This window comes from Carettochelys insculpta, chromosome 4, assembly GCF_033958435.1.
Source record: "Carettochelys insculpta isolate YL-2023 chromosome 4, ASM3395843v1, whole genome shotgun sequence".
NCBI classification, from domain to species: domain Eukaryota; kingdom Metazoa; phylum Chordata; order Testudines; family Carettochelyidae; genus Carettochelys; species Carettochelys insculpta.
Genome location: NC_134140.1, coordinates 4653825 through 4678360, shown reverse-complemented (window position 1 = coordinate 4678360; position 24536 = coordinate 4653825). Strand labels below are relative to the sequence as shown.

General features: G+C 41.6%; 1 protein-coding gene across 5 annotated transcripts in view; it reads left to right on the top strand.

Moving 5' to 3' along the window:
• Positions 1-24536, top strand: part of EXOC6B (exocyst complex component 6B) — a 458226-nt gene that overhangs the window by 243807 nt on the left and 189883 nt on the right. For all 5 annotated transcript variants that reach the window (XM_074992199.1, XM_074992198.1, XM_074992200.1 and 2 more), the window contains exons 9-10: positions 23666-23749; positions 23910-23956. In XM_074992199.1, coding sequence (XP_074848300.1) covers positions 23666-23749; positions 23910-23956 — 131 coding nt within the window. The remainder of the gene's footprint in view (positions 1-23665; positions 23750-23909; positions 23957-24536) is intronic.

The window sequence follows — 24536 nt, the reverse complement described above, 5'->3', positions numbered from 1 at the left end:
GTGTCCTCAAAGAGTCGTCATACCATTCCCCAGCGATGGCTGCATTTCACAGATGTGCTGAAGTGAATACTATATATAGTTTATACAGGTTGAACCTCTCTACTTCAGCACCCTTGGGACTTGACTGGTGCTGAACAAGAGAATTTGCTGGATCACGAGGTCAACATTGTCTAGCACCATTACCAGCACTTCCGCTGCTTACTGGGCTCGTAGAAGACATTTAGGAATAAATTACAGCTAAATAACAGCACAGAACACTGAGAGCCAGGACTGGTAGCTGTAAACAAACTTTATGGCACCATGGGAAACTTGGCCACACCCATGATAAGTGGTCATCTGGCGAACTAAAATCATGCCAGATTACAGATATTGCCAGATTAGAGAGGTTCATTCTGTATTGAGTGTGTTTGTAAAGATTCTGGGGATGAAGAGCCTTGTAGATATGTATTCTAGCTTTCAGTTTTACTGTCAACACTGCTTAGGCCAATTAGCTCAAAAAATTCCATAAAAACACTTTTCAAATATGTTTCTCTACACTAAAATTAATGTTTCTGTCCATAAAATTCCACCAGGAAGCAGGGCTGTATTTTACCCCTGAAGGTCCCTGAAGTGTTCTGGAGCCTTCATAAAAACAAACAAAAGACATGATCACTGCACCAAAGAGCTTTACAATCTAACATAGATATGTTGCAATTGATGAAATAACTTGTTTTACGAAGGAGAATGGAGTGAGGAACAAGTCTGATTACGTATGTGCGCATCTTGGTAATTCTGTAAAAAGAATGTTTTAAAATAAATCAAGTGTTGATTTAAAATGAGTTTAAGAATTATTATTGATTGAGACTGCGTCTTCCTGGCTTTGATTACATGAAAGAATGGATCAGGCATCAGAAGAGGCTTTGGTAGGAAAATATGCATGTGTTGGCTTACCAGCCAAAAGAGTACACTCTTTTCTATAAACTGTTTTGTCATAAAACAAAACAAAAAAAAAAATTTAAACATCAACAAGCCTTTTGTCTTTGACGTCTCATTGGTGCCCTGGATCTGTTGTTGTACATGGTTGCGTTTTCAACTCTTGTTTCAGTGCTACTGCTTGAAGATAAAATGTATTCATCAGTCAAAAGTATTACTTCTCCCAATGTATCTTAATCACTATTAGCTTACAGTGTACAATACTACTGTTGTTGGTAGATAAAGTACTTGGCATACATTTTTGTTTTTCTAATCAAATCTTGTTTTTCTTGAGTGTTAAGCATTGCTAGGTGTTACCTCTCTTTTTTATCCAGAATATTTGAATATCTGACTACCTCCCGGTCCCAGGGCTGCTGGATATGAAAGAGTTTACTATATTATATTCTTCCTGTTTTGGTTATTAAGCAATAGAAATGTGCATTCTGAAGAAGAGGAAAAGAATTTACAAGATAAAAAGTTTAAAACTAGTAAATTTTTCAGTTAAAAATTATACATATTTGAAATATGCAAACTGCCTATTTTTAAATACCAGACATTTAATTTTGAAAGTCTAATCCAGCGTTACTTCTACATAGAATACAGTTCCCTGAATTGTAACTGCTAAAAAGGGCTGCTGGTTTGGTAAGATTTGTTATTGGTGTTCTATTATATTTTGTATTTTGAGTAAATATAAATCCCATTTCTCACCATGAATAATATAAAGTGGACAAAATTTGCATTGAAGAAACTGAAAATCTAACACCCTAGAGCAGCGATGGGCAACTTGCGGCCTGTGGGCCATATGTGCTCCATTGGGGTTCTGTGCATGGCCCACAAGACATTTTGTTTACCATTGCCTGCTTGTGTTAACCTGAAATGTTTCTTGCTTGAAATTTAACATTAAACCTACTGAAACGTGAGTAACCTGAGCTACAGCTGACTCTTCAAGAAGAATTGTGGCCGCATCATATTAAGAGAGCCTATGTTTAGAAACCTCAAGAACATGCTGTGTGAGCTCAAAAGCTCATCTGTCTCACGAACAGAAGTTAGTCCAATATAAGAGCTTATCTCACCCGTCTTGTCTCTAATATCCTGGGACCAATATAGCTATAGCAACACTGCCTATGAAGACTGCACACAAGTACCACTTAATTTGCAGCAGTGTTGTGCAAGGTGAAATTTTGTTTCTTGTATTATGCTTCGGGTCCAACCTGATGATAGCACTGGTCTCTTCTGACTTTAAAATCCCATCTTTTGGGAGAAATGCAATATAGCTGTTTAAAGCAGTACAGTATACAAAAGTTTAGGCCTGTAAATTAAGACTCCAATTGAGAGTGCAGGGGATTTTATTTAAATAGATGTTATGTGAGCTGGAATTTAGCTAGCACCCTGAGGATAACACCCTAAATGTTCGCTGGCATTTATATTTATAGAATTGCTGAAATCCTCTGTTTTATGTCAGAACCAAAAGACAAGTATCGGGGGGGTAGCCGTGTTAGTCTGGATCTGTAACAGCAACGAAGGGTCCTTATAGACTAACAGAAAAGTTTTGAGCATGAGCTTTCGTGAGCACAGATTCACTTCTTCAGATGCTGGTCTTGGAAATCTGCAGGGCCAGGTATAAATAAGCCAGAGCAAGGGTGGGGATAACAAGGTTAGCTCAGTCAGCAAGGGTGAGGCTTACTACCAGCAGTTGATCTGGAGGTGTGAACACCAAGGGAGGGGAAGCTGCTTCTGTATTTAGCCAGCCATTCGCAGTCTTTGTTTAAGCCAGAGCTGAGGGCGTCGAATTTGCAGAGGAATTGTAGCTCAGACATTTCTCTTTGGAGTCTGGTCCTGAAATTTCTTTGCTGTAGGATAGCTACTTTTAAATCTGATGCTATGTGGCCTGGGAGATTGAAGTGCTCTCCTACGGGTTTTTGTGTATTGCCATTTCCGATATCTGATTTGTGTGCGTTTATTCTTTTACGTAGAGACTGTCCAGTTTGTCCGATGCATATAGCAGAGGGGCATTGCTATATGCATCGGACAAACTGGACAGTCTCTACGTAAAAGAATAAACGCACACAAATCAGATGTCAGAAATGGCAATATACAAAAACCCGTAGGAGAGCACTTCAATCTCCCAGGCCACATAGCATCAGACTTAAAAGTAGCTATCCTACAGCAAAGAAATTTCAGGACCAGACTCCAAAGAGAAATGTATGAGCTACAATTCCTCTGCAAATTCGACGCCCTCAGCTCTGGCTTAAACAAAGACTGCGAATGGCTGGCTAAATACAGAAGCAGCTTCCCCTCCCTTGGTGTTCACACCTCCAGATCAACTGCTGGTAGTAAGCCTCACCCTTGCTGACTGAGCTAACCTTGTTATCTTCACCCTTGCTCTGGCTTATTTATACCTGGCCCTGCAGATTTCCAAGACCAGCATCTGAAGAAGTGAATCTGTGCTCACAAAAGCTTCATGCTCAAAACTTTTCTGTTAACCAAAAGACAGTAGCTCCTAATGCTTTCCTTATAGGAGTATCCAGAACTGACCTAGAGGGGGAAGTAGCGTTCTTCACTGAACACCAGATGCCATTTTATGTACCATTCCTTGGAGTTCTTTCATTGAAATACTTGCCCAGCTATCCATTTATTGCTTGGGGATCTGACAGCACAACAGGAGGCTTTGGTAGTTTGGAACCTTACAGCAAATGAAGGTTAAAGTTCTCTTGAGCCACGTATAGGACATCAGAGTTGTCAGATCCAAAATTTCACGTCTTTTTTTAATTCTTATCCATAAAATTCATCCATCTTTGCTCATCATATAGTGCAGAAGGAAGTTCCGAATGACCTTTTGTCTGTTTTATATTGATTTACTTTAGCACCTTTCACCTGAGGCTGTCAAAGAAGTTTATGAATGCTATTTAAACCTTGCCAACCTATGGTTAACAGTGACAGCCATGTTCTACAGATGCAATGACTGAAACAGAGTGGTTGACTTTTCCAAAGTCAATGGCAGACCTGGGAAAATAACCCCAATCTCTGTCTTCTCATCCTCTGCATTGACTCCTATGTGGGCTCTCCTCCTTTCTTTCTTAGAAAAAAAGCACAATCCTATAACCAAGCAAGCTCTAGACATATGGACTCCAACACCTTTCCTCTGAGGAAAGTGGCCACTGGTTTCAAGTTTCGGAGGAGCCAGTCTCTAGACAACCAAGTGGAATTCAAAGTGGGGATTCCTACCTTTTGTCCCAGAACCCTACGAAGACCAAATAATTATTTAAATAAATGAAGGCAAAGTGACCAGTGGACAGTAAAGATAAATTATTGGTACAGATTGAACCTCTCTAATCTAGAACACTCTCATTCAGCAATATCCATAGTCTGGCATTATTTTAATTAGCTAGATGTCCATTTATCATGGTTATGGCCAAGTTTCCTGTGGTCTAATAAAATTTGTTTACAGCCACCAGTCCTGGAGCTGTCAGTGTTCTGTGCTGTTATTTAGCTCTAATTTACCCCAAATGTCTTCTCAGAGCCCAGTAAACAGTGGAAGTGGTGGTAATGCTGCTAAACAATATTGACCTCCTGTGGTTTGGCAAATTCTCTTGTTTGGCACTGCTCAGGTTGTGAGGCTGCCAAACTATAGAGGTTCAGCCTGTGTTTCTACTTCCATCTCTGAAGTCTTTGTAAATTTTACTTTATAAAATGCTTGGATGAAAGCAGAGATCTAATATTCTCTGGGGAGACCAGTTAAGCCTGTTCTGTATTTGATGACATTTTTTTATCATCTTCATCACTGTAGTATTGGAGCACCTTCTCATCATGCATTAATAGACATGACTAGCATCTGTCACTTGTTCATTCTCATTTTTCCTCTAGGTGGAATATTAGGTCTGTTTTTGTTCTTTGCTTCTATTGTACATGTGTGTGGTGGAAGGGGCTGCTTGGAGGCGTGTGCCTGGCACTTGGAATGCAGGGCGATGTGATTTGTGGCAGTCCTTTAGTTCCCTTGACAGTTTTATAGTCTCAGGTCAGTCCCCAAAAAGTTCTGTCTGCTGCACAAATCAATTTTATCCAATGGTAGAAAGTTCTTTTGAGCACGAGGAGCAGAGTTGTCGACCACAGTGTTCGTGTCCGAGCTTTATGACATATGTCAGATATGCTGGGTCCTGGAAACCGATGACCTTAGGGGATAAGCTCTGAGGCCTTGAACTTGATTTGATGTTCAGAGTAGCCTGTTTTGCTGAGGAGAGAGACTGCAGAATTCTCTGATTTGGCATTCCCAAAGATCTAATGGCTTCATTCCCCCTCTCTCTGAAACCTTGTCAGTTCACTCAGACCAGTCACACAGGTGAATTTTTAAAAGCCACATTACAAACTATCAACACTGTTTCTCAGTTTCTGATTTATAAGAGTTTTCAGTTACTATTTCTCTTAGTTCCAATGTCTCTTTTGCTGATGTTATTCCATAAATGTGCTTAGATGTCTTTAGTTGATCATGGAAATTAAACCTAGAAGTTCAAACAGCTGCCTTTCCATCTCTCTTCTCTGCTGCTCTCCTGTACATTTGGACCCCTTCAGCCCTCTACTCACAGCACTCGGTGTCTCTTTCTTAACAGCTAGCCAGCGCTGCCTCTCACTGTTTGGCAGGGTCGTAGGTCCTTTCGCACTGATAACAGGAGGAATTGTAGATGAGGAAACTTTACCTTTATTATTTTCCAAACCCCAAGGTAAAGTATTTCAAGTCTGCTTTAGAGATGAGCCTGGTCATACCAGAACTCTCAGATAACCAGCATTTTAATCATAAGTAAATTCTAGTCGTTTTCAATAAGTACAATATAGTGACAGTAAATACAAATAAATGCAGCAAATACAGTAAAGTTTACTGTGTACAATACTACTGTTGTTGGTAAATAAAGCACTCTGCATACATTTTGTTTGTTTCTTAATATCTAATCTTGTTTTTCTTTACTGTAATGCATTGCTAGGTGTACCTATTATCCAGAATATTTGAATATCCAGCAATGTCCCAGTCCTGGTGCTGCCAGATATGAAAGTTTACTGTACTTTGTAAATTCTGAAATTTGCTTGTTATAAGTATTAGCAGCCCCAGTGAGAAATCAAAGGAAGGCCTGGAGGAATGATGAGTAGAGGCTCTAACTCTGCAGCTGTCTGCTTTATACATACAGCCCCATTTTGCAGATTGTGGTTTGGATGCAGGTACAAATTTTGTATCTAGACCCCAGCAAATCTGCAGATACCCGCTGTTTCTGTGCATGTTGGCATCCAGGGACCATTTTTGTGGATCAAAGATCTGATATGGATACAAATTTTCAAAAGTCTTAAAAACACAATATTCTTTTTTGTTTCTTGGTTTTCAAGTCAGTAAGGTACACGCTGGATTTTTTGAGACATACTCTTTGTGCCCTGGGAAGTTTTTTTTTTTTTTAAATGAAATCCTAGATCTCATGTAGTCTCTTAATTCTATAGACTGGTACTTTAAGAACAGTGCCAGTTATCACAATTGTAAAAGCTGGCAAGACCATGTGATCGCTTCTCATCTGTTGATTCATATTTGAGGTAGTATAGACAAGAGTGAGACTTAAAATATGAGCCCTTTGCTATATTCAGCTTGAATTCTTTGGGCAGGAAAATAAACGTGCTAGCAGATTTCTAAGATTAGACCAAAGAGCTGATGGCCCTTGACAGATAGAGGTGTGAGTGCAAGCAAAGATAGATCCAATGCTATAGTTGTATCTTCAGAATAAATTCTTAAAGTTGTGTAACAGCTTGTTGGAAAGGCATGACCTGAAATTGGTCATCTAAAGCAAGAAATAGGTTGCTGAATGAATTTGGAATACGGACAGTGGACACACAGTGAGAGAATTACACACCTTGAGAGTATGTTGAGTAAATACCCCTACGAGGGATTATCACAAGGGATCAACTCAACATAACTGAAAGGGTGTCAATGGAAAATTCTAAATTCACAGAGAAGATGGAAAAGTGAAATTGAAACACGTGGTACATGGCCTCACTACAGCTTCACAGACAAAAGGGATGAGTGAACTGATCATGTACTCTTCAGGAATGCAAAATTTTCCTTGTAATGTATCTGACCCAAATGGTGCCAATATAGATTACCCTTTGCAGAATTTATAATAAAACATTTTAGGCGTGCAGGTCTCCTAAAAATCTGATTCTTGGCAGTTTCTTAGTGCAGTTTGTTCTTTCACAATGGATGTGGTTTTGGAGTGTGTGGAGGTTTTACGCAGAGCCTCTCAGAGTGTTAGGCATATCGTTACTGACTGCATCTTGGGTAGGCATGGCAGCACTAGCAATCATCTAGACAGCAGGGCTGACAGCCACTGGAAGCAAGGTGGGAGGGACCTGGCTCCCTGTCCAGAAGGGGCATGGCCAAGGATGGAAGTGGGTGGGGCTAAACACTCAACCCTGGGCCCACCCACAGTCCCTTAGAGTGCATGTGGAGCAGCGGGCACAGCATTTCAAAGGGGCCGCGGGCAGCTGCTCTCTTTCTCCCCTCGTCGGCGGGGCTGAGACCAGCTGTGAAGCTGCAGTGGCTCGCTAGATGAGTTATGTCTTCAGGGTTCTGGACAAGCTTGTACTGCCTGTGCCTCTGCATCTTCACTGCTAATTTTAGCTGTTCTGTCTTGACAAAACCTGGTTTGAGCATACCCGTCCGACCTTCAGCCGCATCTCTGCGGCGTAGGCACCCCTAGATGGAAGAGGTCTCAAACTCGCAGCTCACTGGCCATCTTTGGCCTGAGCAGTTCCACAATCCAGTCTGCACACGTCTGCTGGCACACGAGTCCCTATGACCCTAGCGGGAGGAGTTCATATCCTTCCCCACAAGTCCAGCCCCTGCTATGCCACCGCACCTCCATCATAACCCTTTCATCAAGCCCCCTCCCCCAAGGTACACGGCGGGGGCTGCAGGGAAGTAGACCAATGCAGCAGCCTCTGCTTTCCTCCACCGCCATCTCAAAGGCCAGCCCAGTCGTTCTGTGCTCCTCTGCAGGCTGGCTTGGGAAATGGAGCAGACTGCTGTGGTGCTCTGTTTCCCCGCTGCCAGTCCCAGCTTGCACAAGATGCCCCAGGCTAACCTGGATACAGGGGACTATCCTGCCTATAGGATGGTTGAGGTGGCCGCTGAGTGGCCCACCAAAGTGCAAGGTCTGGAGCAGCTGCACTGAACCATCCTATGGACGGGACAGCTCTTCACACACCTCCCCTGGGCTGACTGGCACAGAGCTAGCAGCTGGAAGCCCCACTGCGCTGCTGGTGGAGGCACCGTGGGCAGGGCGGGGGCGGTAGGGGAGTATGACTTGCCCAGAGGTTGCAAGTGGGACCAGGGGGATGTATGGGGGGTAGGTGAGAGTGCAGGCCAGCAGGTGGGGTCAGGAGATGTGATGGGGGGGTGCATGGAGGCACCCCTCCCGCTGGAGCCCTGCTGGAGAGGGATGCTATATGGCCTTCTAGGAGGATTTGACAACTGGCCCTGGCCCTGCCTTGAGAATATGGTGGGGGAAAAAAACACGTTTGGAATTTACTCCATTCAAGTATCTCCATTAAAGACAAACAAACGACATGGGCTGTCATAGTGGAAGAGAAGGGAATTAGATTGGCACAGTATTCCTCATGATAATATCATGAGTCTCACAACATTTTGAGCTTTACTTATAGCCCCAGCTCTGACAGAAGTGATTAGAGGAGAATCTCAGGTTTTTTTATTTATTTTTTAAAGTGAGCATCTGGCCCTCAGATTGGTTTACAAATTGTGAAATTGAGAAAAAACACCCACATTTGGGCACCCTTATCTGCCTTCTGTTTTCTGAGTAATTAGGGTGCGCTGAGGTCAGATTTTTTTCAAGCTCTTCAGCACCAATCTCATATTTTTTTGTTCCCGACTCATTGGAAAATAATGGAGTTGTAGCCTCTGGTGGACAGGTGGCTTTTATCAAAATAAAATATGGCAAGCTGGGATATCTCATGGCATCTTGTCCCAGTTCTGGAGCGTTTGGTCCCTCCTGGGCTATGTGGTTAATATTTGCAGACAAAGGGTAGCGGAAACAGAAAATAGTCCTGGTATTTCAAGCACTGTGTTTAGCTGTACCCCAAATTAACAACCACTGTGTAGCCATAGTCCTGGTAATCCTGGTGATAGAGTGTTGGATTGGAGCCCTGCCTTTCTGACTGTTGTAACTTGCTGCTTTCCTTCATCTTCCAGGCTATTGCCCATAAAAAGAAGAAAAAAAGGGCAAATTTTTTACTGAAAGAAGTAAATTTTAATTACCAATGGTCTAAGCATAAAACAGGGAGCCAGTAGTTTCAGAGTCCTAATGCTAGCATTGATACAGACTCTGCACAGACTTGAACAAGTTACTGAAGCTGTTCTGTACCTTAGCTAGTAGCTTCATAGCTTTTGAGGCGGACAAAAATTGACTTAATCTGATCTGCGCAATACAGAGCACAGAATTTCACCCAGAGATTACTGCTTTAATCCCATAATCTCTGATTGAATTAGAGCCAGTCTCTTGCCAAAACCTTCAGTTTTGTTTGTTCAGTTCAGTTTGCAAAGTGGGATTATTTATCTACTAAAAAGTGATGATGTGAGGGTAAATTAGTAAATGTTTAGGAATAAGTTTGCAGATGAAAAATGCTTTTTAGGGGTTAAGTATTAATGGAAATGATGCACAGATTTTTTTTTTGTTCTGTTTTCTTTAAGCAAATCCATTGTATACTTAGAGGTTGTTAAGTATGAGCAGGACGCAAACTCCTTTGGGGTTTACCCTTTTGCTAACATGGCCCAACTGTTTATCATCCTAGGTCAGAGGTTATGAAAAGCAGTAGTCAATTAAAGCTTTATTAGATGTAGGTGGTAATGCTATGAAAGGAGCCAGCCAAGCTGAGGGCAATAATAAAGGCTCTTTGTTAAAATGTTTAATAAATTAGCACTCTGATCTGGAGGGGAGGGGTGGTAGCCAATTACAGAGGCCAGGCTTGTTAATCATAATGTTTACTCTCTTCAAAAGTCCGGGCCCCATGGCTCCGTAATCTTTAGTGATCAGGTTTTTTCCCCCCTAGAACTGCAGACTGCTGCTGGCCCCTGCAGGGGAAGTTCTTCTTTGGGTCAGGCCTGGGACACAGCAAGGAGGAAGTGCCAAGACAAACACAGGTTACGAGGGCCATCACGCTAATAAACAGAGCACTCGTTAGTCAGAAGGTCAGGCAGCTAGTCAAGGGCTTGGAACAGTTACAGCAGTTAGCACAGGTTCATATTGCAAGCAAATGGAGTGAAAGCTCATTTTGAGTAGTCTGTGGAGTTTGGCAAGTGTTTCTGTGTGGGGATATTAAAATATTGCTCCAGCTGGGATTCCCTAAAGCAGCTTTCCTTCTCTGCCTGCCGCCTTGTGTTCTGGAGCGCTGTACTTACTAACGCATCTTCCACACTACGTTTCGCTCTTGTGAAAAGGTAAAGGTGTGATGAAATGGCACTCCTGTGTGTGGCTGGAATTCCAGGCAGCAGCTGGCCATTTCCAGGCCTGAGCAGTAGGGGGCATCTCTTACTCATGTTTTTTTGATTTCTTTTAGTGCTGCTTGATCTATAGGGCCATCTTTAAAAAGTAAATAGAGCATTTGACCTGCTGTGCAAATTAGCCATATGGTGAAGTGTAATATCCCGCTGACCCTCATTACAGAGCACTATGAAAAGCACTCCCCCTTTCACATGCAAGAATATTAAAGTGGCCTTTTCAGCTTTTTCCTCCATATAAAACTGTCTTCACTCCCATGGCCAGGCAGTTAAAAGGGAACTCCAGCTGCCACGAGGAGGGTGAAATTAAAGGCTTTACCCCATCTAAATGGAAAATAGGTATTCCTTCCTATAGACTGAACTGAGAGAACAATGCTCCATTGCCATCCCAATCAATAAGAAAGGATAATTCCCCAATTTTCTGTGAAGGATCACAGGTCACTATTAGAGAGTGCTGCTGTGAAACCACCCTAAAGGGGGGGAATTTGAGAACTCATCTTCGAGAGTTAACCTATTCTTGGCTGTATCCTCAGTGATTGGAAGCAAATCAGCAACTGAGATTAGAGAACTGGTGAGTCATACAGTAGTTAGCAATGCAAGAGATGTCACCATCAAGTCCAAGGAGGTCCACTTTCCAACTGTGAACAGCTGCTGTTAGGCTGACTTCTGTCAAGCTAAGTTTCATCTCTTTGTAGGGGAAAAAAAACTCTTTAAATTCAGTCTAACATGTGCATCCTTCCCCCACATGCACAAGTATATGCTTAAAACCAGAGGTGAATGAAAATGTGTCTGTGTCTAACAGTTTTGCAGCCCCATCTAGAGCGGGATAGGAAGAAGCTTCTCTCCAAAGTCCTTAATTTTACTTCCAGGAAAGTCAGGTCTGTCAACTCAGACCATCTCCATCTGAATGACAACAACAAGCTGTCTCTCTCACGGTCACTTGCTGTTCTCCTAACTGACACTGTGCCATGTTACCTCTCACCATAGAGGCAAGATTCCAGGGAACATAATGCAATCTGTCTTGCTAAAAACTAGTTACAAATAAAATAAACTCAGAGTTGCAACGGGTGAGAAGCGACTGACACAGGGGACTGGAAATGGGATCCATTACATCCTTCTCACAGTGTCATCTGTTTGAATCCGATCCAGATTGGTAAGATTTGAAAGTGGATGCAATCTAGCATCAGGCTTGTGTGTTGCTGAGTTGGTGGGAAACAAGGGGGCATAACTGAACAAATATTGAGTCTATATAGAAGGAGCTACTCTGTCCAGTTCTGAGCACCACATTTTAGGTAAGATGCGGACAATTTGGAGCAGGTGGTCCAGAGAAGAGGAACAAAAATGACTAAAAGGTCTAGAGACGTGAGCTATGAGAGAAGATTGAGAGAATTGGGTTTGTTTATTTTGGAAAAGAGAAGGCTGAGAGGGCAGCTTTAAGTACCTAAAAAGATGTTACAAGGAGGAGGGAGAAAAATTATTCTCCTTAGCCTGTGATGATAAGACTAGAAGCAATGGGCTTAAACTGCAGCAGGGGAGGTTTAGGTTGGGCATTAGGAGAAAATTCCTTTCAGGGTGGTTAAGTACTGGAATAAATTGCCTAAGATGGTTGTTGAATCTCCATCATTGGAGATACTCAAGAATAAGTTGGACAAATATTTAACAGGGATGATATAGATGGTGATTTGTCCCACTGTGAGGGCAGGAGACTGGACTTGACGACCTCTTGAGGTCCTTTCCAGTTCTAATATTCTATGTTTCCAGCAGTTTTACTCTTCTTATATGCAAATGATCATCATTTCCCCCACCCTTTCCTTAAAACACGCCATACTCTTCAAAGTCTTTTGGGAATGGTGTCTTCAAGATTTCAAAATTTCTGCACTATCTCAAACTAGCTCTGTGACCAAGTGTACATCATGCCTGGATGGTTTTCCTTGTGACTCAACTACTAGGAATCTAATGTAGTTTGTTACTGCCATTTGGGGAAGGGATCATGCTTCTGATTCTGATTTTGCTTATACCAGTACAAATTCATTAGTCTGGCGGTGAGACAGGAGAATGAGAGCACACTTAGGACCCTGTGTCTCTGTTTATCACAGAATAGTGGGACTGGAAGGGACCTTGAAAAGACGTCCAGTCTAGTCCCCTGCAGTAGTGACAAGACTAAGTTCTAACTAGACCATCCTTGACAGATGGTTGTCTAATCTGTGTTTAAAAATCTAGATTCTACTACCTCCCTAGGCAATTTATTTATTTATTCCAGGGGTTAACCACCCTGACAGGAAGTGTTTCCAGCCTCAGACTCCTTTGCTGCAATTTAACCCTATTTGATTTTTTTCTATCCTCAGAGGTTAAGGAGAATAATTTTTCTCCCTCCTCCTCATAATAGCCTTTTTGTACTTAAAGACTTTTATCTTGTCCCCTTTGTCTTCTCTTCTCCAGACACAGAACTCCAGTTTAGGCAGTATTAGTGCAGAGTAGCATGAAAGACTTGCTTATTGTGTTTTCTTTTCAACTCTCTTGCTAATACATCCTGGAATGGTGTGTGGTATGTGTGGGCTGTTTTTTTGTGCAGTAATGCTAAGCTGTTGTCTGGGATTAATATTGTGGCCTCCCAGATCCTTTTTGCACTATTCCCCCGCCCCCTCCCCGATCCTTTTCTGTAGTACTCCTTCCTAGGTAGTTACTTCCTATTTTATTTTTAGGCAACGGATTTCTGCTTCCTAAGTAAGGTACTTTACATTTATCTGTATTGAATTTTATCCTATTTACTTCAGATTGTTTCTCGAGTTTTTCCACATCATTCAGAATTTTAATCTTGTTCTCCAAAGCCCTTGCAGCCCTGCCCAGATTGGTATTATCTGAAAATTTTGTGTGTGCCTTCTGTGTTGAATCTGTTGAGCAGAACTGGGACCCCACTTATATGCCCTCCCAGCTTGACTGTCAACAACTAATAATCACTATCTGGGAATTGTTTTCCAATCAGTTATGCACCTTCCTCCCTCCCCCCAGTCATAGTAGCCCCAGCTAAGTTGTATTTTCCTAGTTTTATGTGAAGGTCATGTGAGGCAGTATGAAAAGCCTTACTAAACTCAAGATGTACCACATCTACCACTCCACCCACAAAGCCTATTCACCTGTCAAAAAGAGCTATTAGGTTGACTTGACATAATTTGTTCTCGACAAATCCATGCTTATTGTTGTTTATCACCTTACTATCTGCTAGATGTTTGCAAACTGATTGCTGAATTACTTGCTCCATTTTAGTAGGTATCCTTCAGTCTGCATAGACTATGGATCGCGCCCTTTATAGTTTCAATTGAGGACTTCATTTACAGCGTCTACTATGACTATGAAGACCCACACGAGAGTGACAGTCCTTGCTGCATCTCTTGCAGATGTGGTGGGTGTCTGGAAAGTCCTTAGTGTGCTTTCTGTGTGCTCGCTTCTCCTCTGCTAGCTGTCTGATCCTCATCTCACCCTTCTGAAGGCCCTTGTGTAACCCCTGCCTCCATCTGCAGCAGTCGTCTGCTAGTTCTTCCCAGTTGTGCAGCTCGATGTCTACCTCTCTGAGGTCTCTCTTGCAGACATCTTTGTAGTGCAACTGGGCGTGTCCAGGAGGTCTTTTGGCAGAGGCTAGCTCACCATACAGGATGTCTTTTGGAATCCTTCCATCATTCATCCTGTGGACGTGGCTTGCTTCATTACTTTTTCAAACACTGAAGTTTAGCAGACTGGTCTGCAATTCCCTGGGTGTAAGATTTTATGTGATACTAAATGCTCTGCTGGCATTCAAACACATGAATTAAAATAATCTGCAAACTATCCAGGGTGACCATTTCACCCAGAAGAAGGTGATAGTTAATAATGCACAGCAGCATTATGCAGTAGGGTAGGGAAGTAAGTATTGACTGTATCTAGTTAAAATTGGTGCAGGAGTGCATTTGATCCCAATCCTGCTAGTTCGTTGCAAATGGAACTGTTCTTGTCTTGGCATTAATTTTCTGCATAGAATATTTGCAAGAAAAGCCATCAACTTCAGATCTCCCCGTTAATTTGTGTGAGACTTCAGGCAATGTGAAGGCAGGTCTCCATAAGGGCAAAAATTCCCTTCTATACATTATTTGTGACCAGCTCAGCATAGATTTTATAATGATGGAGCTGATACCCCTTTTGTTTTTTGTCGATATCTTTTGTAAACCTCTCAAGGAAAACAAGGGCAGTGGGAATCTGTGTAACTGAAAATCACCATGGAATAAAATCTGACAATGATCAAAAAGCCTGTGAATGCCAAAAGTAAATTTAAGAAAAGGCTGCACAGAACAGTAGCAGGTCTTAAGCAAATAAAACATCCATAAATCCAGATAGGAGCATAATTTAACTAAGGATTACCACTAATGAGTGGAAGGTGAAGTTCATTGTTAACTTGTTTACTTTAAACCAAAGCTGCAGTGTTTAAAATGAGATGAACTGTGGCTAGAGGATTCCTGGTGCTATAAATTAACAGTGCTCCCTTGGATGGGAAGCTTGGGTTATTCTCAATGACTAGCAGGCTAATTCTGTAGCTACTCTGTAGATACAACTTTTATAAATGTCAGTAGGTGTTGTGCTTGGGGAGCAGCTGTAAACGCCCCCAGTCAAGCACTGATGGACTACATGTAGGTTGGCTGTGTTAGGCTTTTTGGTTTGAAATATGGATGTAAAATCCTGTTTAACTGGTTAAACATTAACTTTTACTGGTCAGCCGATTAAAAAGGGGGAGTAGGGGTTACACACACACCTCCCACTGTGGACTGGGGCTGTTCCAGCCAGGCTGCAGAGACCCCGCCCTTGACATGGCCCGGACCGGGCCTGCCACAGATGAGGGTAGCTCTGGCTGTGCTGGACCATACCCGGACAATGGTGGGCCTCGCAGGCCTGGAGCAGCTCCCTGCCCACAGTAGGCAAGGGCCTGCTCCAGCCTCCACTGGGTAACCGTAGCTGGGAAGCCTCACCCATTTAGGATAAAGCTTACTGGTTAACCAGTTAATTATCATCCCTAGTTTGAAATACGTGGATTCCTTGTAACTCTGGGTTCAAGTCCCAGCATGGCTAACCCAGCACTCCCACTTTCTGAGGTGGATAAATAGCAAACCATACCATTTACGTGGCTCTTATGCATGAGATCTTACAGAAGTCCTACCTGGCCACTGCAGACGTGAAAGATTATGTGAGGATTGATTAAAAAAAAAACTTTTAAAATGCTTGGAATGTCTCCGCTGACTGTCCGAGCATCTGCACCGACTGTTATCACAACCCTATTTTACACAGTGAGCTACTGCTCTTAAATGCTTAGAATATTATGTACATTGGATGGCTTTCTGTTTCAGGGTTAACAACACTTAAACCTTTTTATTATCCTAGGGAGATGTTTAGCATGTTTTAGATCCACAATCTCTTTGCAAGGCATGGAGTTGTGAACTTTCGTAGAAATTAGGGAGTAATGAATTAATTCTTTGAAATGGCAGGAAAATAAATTAGATGAAAATGTTTATTAAATGTTTATTAAAAATAAAAACGTGAAACTTCCAGTAAGTATCCTCATGTAATTCGTAACTGGATACACTTTCACCTCTGCTACCCCTTAGCTACAAGGGTGTATTTTTTTTGTTCCCTAAATCTTGCATCTGCCATTGTGATTATATTTCATTTTCCCTTTTGGCAGCTGATGTGCTGATCATCAACAAGTTTAATTATCTGGATTTCATTGCCAAGTTTGTGAACTGGATGATCCAATGCTAATTTGAAAAATAAAGTTCTGCCCAATAATTTTAAAAAAACATGTGGTGTTATTGATGTCTTTTCCTGGACCACTGATTAGAATAAATGTGCAGTTTGTGACTGTAATTTTGAATCTTTGGCTGCCTGCTTGAATGGTGAGAGGTGAGAGGAGTCGGGAGGGGGAAGAGATCTGTTCCAATCAAATAAATCTAAACAAAATAGCAAGAACCTGTGGTTTTTTCCTCTTTTCTGAGGACTGTCTATCCCAGAGAAAGTGAGTGAGATTAAAAAGAAAAAAAGAAGAAGAAGAAAAAAAGCACAGACAATAGCTTCTTGAGAGGAAAGTTTTCCCACTGATTTACTGATCTTCTAAAATATATCTTGGAAACCTCTCTCTCTTTGTCCAGTTATAGCTGCTAGTTGATTCAAGATGTTTAGAGTGAGAAAACGATATTTGTTAATATGACTTCTGTTTTGCTAGGCTACTAATATTTGTCTTTCTAATTTTTTAAAAAAGAGACAAATATATTTTGCAGATATGCCTACTGTTGTTGTGTGTTGAATTTATGCAGCGTGAAGTAGGTTCTTTTAGAAATATTTGCTGGAAGGATAAAGAATGAGGAGGACATATCACTGATACAAAGTGATCTGAATCACTAAGTAAGCTGGACACAGCAAACTGTGTTTTAATACACCTAACTGCAAAGGCAATAAATCTAAGAACAAAGCTTATTCTTACAGGATGTGGGGGGACCTTTTCCTGTGAAACTGTGACTCTCATAGTATTGGGGGTCATAGTAGAAATCAGCTGAACATGAATTGCCAATGCGCCCCTAAGGTCAAAAGGTCTAGTGTGATCTTTTGGGAGTGTGACAAACAGTCATCTAAAGTAGGAGTGGAAAGGTCGTTTTACCTCTGTATTTTGGCATTGGTACGACTGCTGTGTCCAGTTGTGATGTCCACAATTGATAAAACTGGAGAGCATTCAAAGAAGATCCATGAGAATGATGAGAAGATTAGAAACCTGCCTTACAATGATAGACTTGAGAAGCTCAATCAAAGAGAATGTTAAGGGCTGATTTGAGCCCAGTCTAAAGGAATGTACTTGGGAAGCATATGTTTGCTAATGGCTCTTCAAACTAGCAGAGGAATGTACAGCATGATCCAAAAGCTGGAAATTAAAGCTAGAGTAATTCAGACTGGAAATAAGGTACAGACCCCGATTTAAGCGTAGGTTGTGTTTCTGGGCAACCATGTGTTATGTCAAATTTGAAGTAAATCGGGACTGGGTGCAGGAGGGGCCCTGCTGCCTTTGGGTTCCCTGATTCTGGCTATGCCTACCTCCCTGAATGCAAGACTGGCAGGGAGCCAGGAACCAAGAAATTGACTAGTGCTGCTGGTTCCTGGCTCCCTGCCACTCACGATTTTGATTCACGTTATTACAAGAAACACGTAAGTTGGAATCATGTAAGTTGGGGGTCTACTATAGGTACATTTTTAATTGTGAAGGTAATTAACCAATCTAACAGTTTTCCAAGGCTTAAGGTGGAGTTGCTTTCACTGTCCATTTCTAAATTAAGACTGGATGTTTTCCTAAAAGATCTGCTCTAGGAATTATTCTGAGGAAGTTCTCTGGCCTGTGATATACAGCAGATCAGACTAAATTATCACAGTGGTTCCTTCTGGCCTTGTATTCTGTGAACATGCAAGAAAGAAGCTGGAAACATTTGTGACCTGACAAGAAGACATGTAAATCCTCTATGGGGAAAAAATGGGACTGGAGGGGAAAAAGATAGGCAGGATATCAGAACAACTTGAGTGGGGCAGTGATACTTCAATGGCCCCTCTGCGCAATTGACTTTGTGAACAGCCCGGAGATACTAATATAATAGCACTTTAGAGAAGGAGAAGGGCACAAACAGAAGCAACCATTAGTAATGAGAAAGAAACATAATTTTTGGAGGGCTGACTAGACTGTCTAACGATAGATCTAGAGTGAAAATATGTACAGCTTAACTAAGTGATAACCCAGGAAAAACATAGTTCCAAACATTGGAGGAGAGCAGAACAAAAAAGGAAGGAGAAACAGTAAAAAAAAAAACATACAGGGGAATATTATTAAGAGAATGGGATGAAATTAAGGCAGTGGAAAAAGTTGTTGGAATATCAGGAAAGACATGGTCATATGCTTTGGAATAAGCACTCAAAGTTCATATCACTTGGGGCATTTAAAAACAGATTGGCTATAGTGCTTCGGGGTGCAATATGGTATTGGCTCTGAGATCAGTGGGATGATCCCCAGGGTGTTTTCTGGCTTTGATTTCTAGGATTCTGTTAAATTTTAATGTCTTCCAAATATGGCATTCCTCCCTCTCCAGCCCCTTCCTCAAAATCCACCCCTTTCCTCCTAATCTAGGACTAACGCCTAAAGACAGGTTTCAGGCCAAAATGGAGAGACTAATTTATATCCGGGTATGAAATTAAGCAATACCACTTCTATACTTACTGTTTCTGGAGTGATTTCCAATGGGAAAGCGTTTGTTATTCTTAAAGCCTAGTTATTTGGGCAGTTGCCTTCCGCACACTGGGCTGAGAAAAGTCAGATGCTTGGTTGTCGCATCTGACGAAGTGGGTCTTGGCCCACAAAAGTTTATGCTCCAAAATATCTCTTAGTCTATAAGGTGCCACAGGACTTATTATTTTTGAAGATAGACTAACACAGCTACCTCTCTGATGTTGGTTGTAGTGGTGGCTTTTGAGTGAAGGAGGCCTTATTTAGTCCTCTCCTGCAGTGAGGTTCAACACCAAAGGCACCTTCTGTGCAAAGTCTTGTTGCCTAAATAGCATGCATGTTTGAAGGGTTATGTCTCATGGCGCATTACATGCCCTACCACACACATGAGTGTGTGACTTTGACCTGTCAGGGAGGTAGTGCAAGTCAGTGGGTGACTTGAGCAAAAATGGGTATGAGATGCTGAGAAGATGGACACAGCAGTCTTGAAAAGGGTGTGGGTGGGTGGGGATAGTAGAAGAAGAGTGTCAGAGCTGTATTTTGGACTCTTCCCAAGGAAAGATTTTACTGTCTACCTTGAAGGATGAGTACAAGTGTGCTTTATTTTAATTGAATGGTTGGCCACTATTCCTAGCAGAAATTTTCTTGTTATTCTTTAAATTACTTTTTAAAATATCTCATCAGTTTCAAATTGCTGTTGTGCTACTCATGAATTGTGTCTGAAGACCCCAATAAGCCCTCGAGGTCACCTCAAAACCTCATCTACATTGTTTGGTGAGATGACTGTCTCTGAGTACAGGAAATAATTGGAAATAAACCACCAACTGATTGTCAGAAAAGTCTGTATAAAGTTATCATAGTTGTTGCTTCAATGACTGAAGGAATCCCAGGTAATCCTTTCATCTTTGGCAATTGTACCCACTTGCTGCAATTCCCAGAAGCTTCTGTATGCTGCTGGAACTTAACCAGTTAGTTCAGATTGCTTTTCTGAGCAGTTTTTTTCTGGGAAGGAGAAAACTATAATTTAGTATGAGCTTTCTTCATTAATTCAGTATTAACACTCGGCTGCCCCATAGTAGTCTGAGTGATTTCAATCAAGAATCTGAACGATGCTCTGAGTAGGTTCACCCTTGGAGGTAGTCAGTAGAGAGACAGACTTTCCTTAGCCAACAACCTGTTTTGGCTCTTTGTGGAAAGATTTCAGCCAAACTCTTCAGCAAGGTAGACAGATGCCTTACTAAGAAGACCTTCGTCTTGATGTGGTCTGAGAATGGTTGATTAATTTAGTCATGTAGCTAAGGTTTAGTCTACAGTAGACCTTACGGTCGATTGCAGATATGCAATTTGAGCTACGGCAGTTGCGTAGCTAGAATCAACATATCTACAGTCAACTGTGAAGTTTGTCCTCGCTGAGGGAGGTCTATGGGGGCGTTTCTACCATCGTCCTCCCTTATACCTTGTGAAAGGAGGAGTACAGGAGGTCAACTGCTTACCCCAGAGAGATTGATTTTGTGCGTCTTTACCAGACATGCGAAATTGAACTCCAGGAGATCAACCCTAAGCAGGTTGATCTCTTGGTAATTGTAGACATACCCTTGGTCTTTACCTCCCATTGTGCCCTTTCATGGGCACCTCTTAAAAGAATTGAACATGGCAAGGCCCACATGTGAAGCAGAGATGTAAAATGGGATGGCAAAAGACAGCTGTTGGGGATCAGCAAAGGAAGCTTAAAATGAACTGGCCTAATTTTGTCCTAATGAACGTTGTAACCTGATCATTGTAATTCAGCATTTCTGATCTAAAGAACATATAACAATAAAAATGAAGGGAATGGAACAGCCCATAGGGTTGAGATGGAATGCCCTCAGCCTTTAACCGCTGTGCTCATCCCCAAATGCCAGTCCAGGCTACAATGGTAATGGCAGCTGGTTTTCAATTGAAGTTTGGCCGGGTGGAATGGGTCATTCATTTCAAGCCCTTTCCTAGTCAACAAAATGCTCCTCATATGAGCCAATGCTACATCAGGTATTACCAGCACTGGCAGTGTCAAAAAGTAGTCAAGGGATGAATGGGTTAAGCACCCTCTAAGACACGATGGAAGGTGTGGCGTGGGGAAGCTTGTGTTGTATTATTTCAGAAGGAAAAACAAAGACGCGCACCACATTTGCAGGGAGCAGAGAGGCAATGAACTCTTACCCACAGAGATGGTACAGTTGAGAAGTTTGGCCTTGAAAAGTGCTTGAATTACTTTAGCTACCAATAGTATTGAATTGCTGCCAGACATAGGGCAGATGATGAGATGTGTAGAAATAGTTGCAAAAATTCTTCATTTAGAATATCATAGTTGGTGTTGTCAAGGGACTCAAACTATTTTAATCACAAACACCCCTTATATGGTGGTTAACCATTATTATGCCACTAACAGAGATTACAGAAACTGAGACATAGAGTTAAATGACATATGTTAAGTGATGGAGCAAACCATTAGTGGAGACAACAAGAATCTTGGTCTCATTACAACCATCCCAGTCACCAAGAGGTCAGGGGAAGTGGATATTAACAATAGCCTGACAAAAGTGTATGTATTTATTATGTAAATCTAGTGGAGAGCAGAATCTGAAGGTTTTTCAGTGCTTTATATAGGGGGGCACCATTTGCAGTTCCTAAGAAGGAAAGCCTAAGTAATATTAAATCCCCAGATTTTGCCTTTCGAAAGAAAAATTTCATTTTGAAAAATGTCCTTGATTTTGCACTGAATTTTGGAAAGTCTGTGTCCTAGTTTCTTTCCATTTGTAAGTGTGAAGGTGGTGCTTCTAAGGCTGATGATATAAACACTGCAATAAATTGTCGAGGGAGGTCATGCAATCTCCATCACTAGAGATGTTTAAGAGTAGTTAGACACATATCAAGGATGGTATAGAGAGTCTAGATGGTGCTTGGTCCTGCCATGAGGGCAGGGGACTGGACTTAATGACCTCTCAAGGACCCTTCCAGTTCTAGTGTTCTGTGATAACTAGTAGAGGTGGTCAAATGGGGAGTCTGCCTTCAGAGAAATGGCTTTGATCCTCATAAAGGAGCTAGGTTGAGGTGGAAGGTGAGGTCTGAGACCTGAGGCTGCAGCTGAGCCTTACAGGCATCTTTCTAAATGTTTATCCAGAAGCTGTCAACTTCATGCAGTCAGAAGTCACTTGGGGAAATTCTCTGGCCAGACTACATGATCACAATAGGCCCCTCTGTCCACAAAGCCTCTGAATCCCTGACTTGTAATCCTGCTGTCCCACCTCAGTTGATATGATGAAGGGTGAGAGCATTAAGGGTCAGATGGTAGTGGTATCAGAAGAGAGAGAGCAGAGGGGCATGGGGAAAGGCTATTTCTAAACAGTTTCTGGTTTCTCAATGCTTTTTAAAATGTCAGACTTGCTGTTGACTTTAAAGCCAGTTTTAGCCGAAGGATAAAGTGGAACAATTTAACTCTGGGAATTTGCAGTAGCTTAAGCTATGTCTGAATTAGCTTAGAGTACATCTGAATTTGCCTCCTGGCCTTCAGTAAGAACATCGGGATTACATATATTTTAACAAATATAGAACCAGTGTTACAAATCTGAAAAAGCTGTGTTCCATGTTCCAGTACCCAGAGTGCACAGGTGACTGTATCTCAGCAGGTGTCACGCTGAAATCGGTATGGCTACATTTTATCTAGCCTGCTGGAGCTCCATCATCTACACACCCAACAGGAAGCAGTCAAGTAGCACTTTTTTGTGACTGTGGTGCTAGAAGTATTAATGGCAGAAGTTTCCTGAGAATCTTTAAGTAAAGGGACTGTTAACTCATCGTGCTTGGAGGGTACTATGGGGAGAAGTTTTATGTGTGGGAGGTATTAAAATTATTGGGCTTTTTAATTTAAGCAAAAAGGAACCAAATCTCTTGTTCATGGAGCAGATTAAAAATACTTAGGAATAGCTTGTTTATAGAGCATCTGAGAAAAATGTTTGGTCTTTGAAGTGCAAATAGAGACAACATCCCCACCCTAAAGATTTTATAATCCATTTTCAGATGTGAAAAAATAAGAGGGTGGGGAAGAGAGGAAGGTAAACAGAGTAAGATAAGGATACTCAGAGATGATATAGTAGGATTCTGGGCAGTGTCTGGATGACTTGATGCCTTCATCAGTAAGGTGGACTCTGAAGACGCTGAAACGTTTTTATGGTGCTGACTAGATGGCCACACCCCAGGATGTAGAAAAAATTCTCAAGATGAAGCAATCACCAAATGACAAAAAAATAAGAACTTCTTAAGTTTCACTGTGAGGGGGAATCCATTCACCCAGTGTAGCTTCTTTAGGGTCAGGTGAGTGAAACGTGTGTTTAGAACTGTAAGACCATGGTTCTAACCCGAGATTTGTTGGAGTAAGTTGTGCTGTGAGTGCTCAGCTATGATGGTGATGAGGGTCATGTAAGTGTCAAGATAAAGGAATTCTGTAACCTTTTCCCAACATTTTTTGTGCCTTCTTGTGAAATGTTATCACTTGAAATGATTTCATTTTCTCCTGTGGCCAGGTTTTTGTTTTTGTATGTTTGAAAAATCCTATAGAACTGTCATTTTCAGTGCAGTGCAGTAAGGATGCTGTGCAGCATTTCTGCATGCACTGATGTCTGCTTAGTAAAGTTGGAAGAGTTTGTGAACATAGCAGGATTCATCAGAAAAGCTTGTGCCAGAATAATTACCTACACAAATATCCACAACAAACTGCTATTATGATCTGGCCTTTTAAAGGAATGTTGACACTGAGGTAAGGGGAAAAAAGTGCAAATAAATTTTTAACAAGTAAAAGCAGCAGTTTTATATGGAGGTGATTGGCGTGAAATGCTGATGCCTGGAACTTGAATTCATTTTGATCTGTTTTTCAGGGTGCCAGAGAAACCTTTGAAAACTACTACAGGAAACAGAGAAGAAAACAGGCTAGACTGGTGCTTCAGCCCCCTTCAAATATGGTATGACTGTCTAATAGCTTTAGCGATCAAAGGTGCTTTGCCTAATAAAGGAGTAGAACATTGTCTCTGCATGTGTTGTTGCATGTGTGTGGTCTCTTATTTGTTTCCAGTTTCACTGTCCGTCTTTGTTTTAAACTTTGTTCACTTTGCTTTGTTGCAGCATGAAACTTTAGATGGCTACAGGAAGTATTTTAATCAAATTGTAGGGTAGGTATTCTTTTTATATCCACATTCTCTAAACACGTGTGTGCTATGTTATTGAATGGCACCAAAAGTAAGGAAATGTTGATCTTTCTGGCAATTCTTTTTAGGAGCCAAAACAGGAAAAGTGTGGTTTATGCTTCCTAAGCATTTAAGAGAAGTCATATTTTACTGCACCCATGAACCTTGCTGTGTCACTAGTGCAGGCATTCTAAAGACTGAATGGTTATTGTGTACTGCTTGCAGATTTCGCAAGCGATGAGTTCAAAAGAGTAAACATGTTTTGTGTACTGTATAGGTCAACTTGCTGCCATAGTGAGGTGAATAGGCCAATATGCTTGAATTACACAGATGTTGTAATCAGCTTGATTATAGTTCTTTGATATCCCATGCATTGTCAGGAAAGGATGTTTATTAGTATAGTCATTAGCCTCTGTTCCCCTGGCTTAAAAAGTGTGTTTTACTACTGCACACTACAGTAGAATAATAGTCCTCCCATTCAAAATGGTCCCCGTCTGAGTGAAGAGAAGTTAAGACTGCTGTTCCTTAAGAGGTGGAATATGCTGGCGAGATTTCATCAAACAAG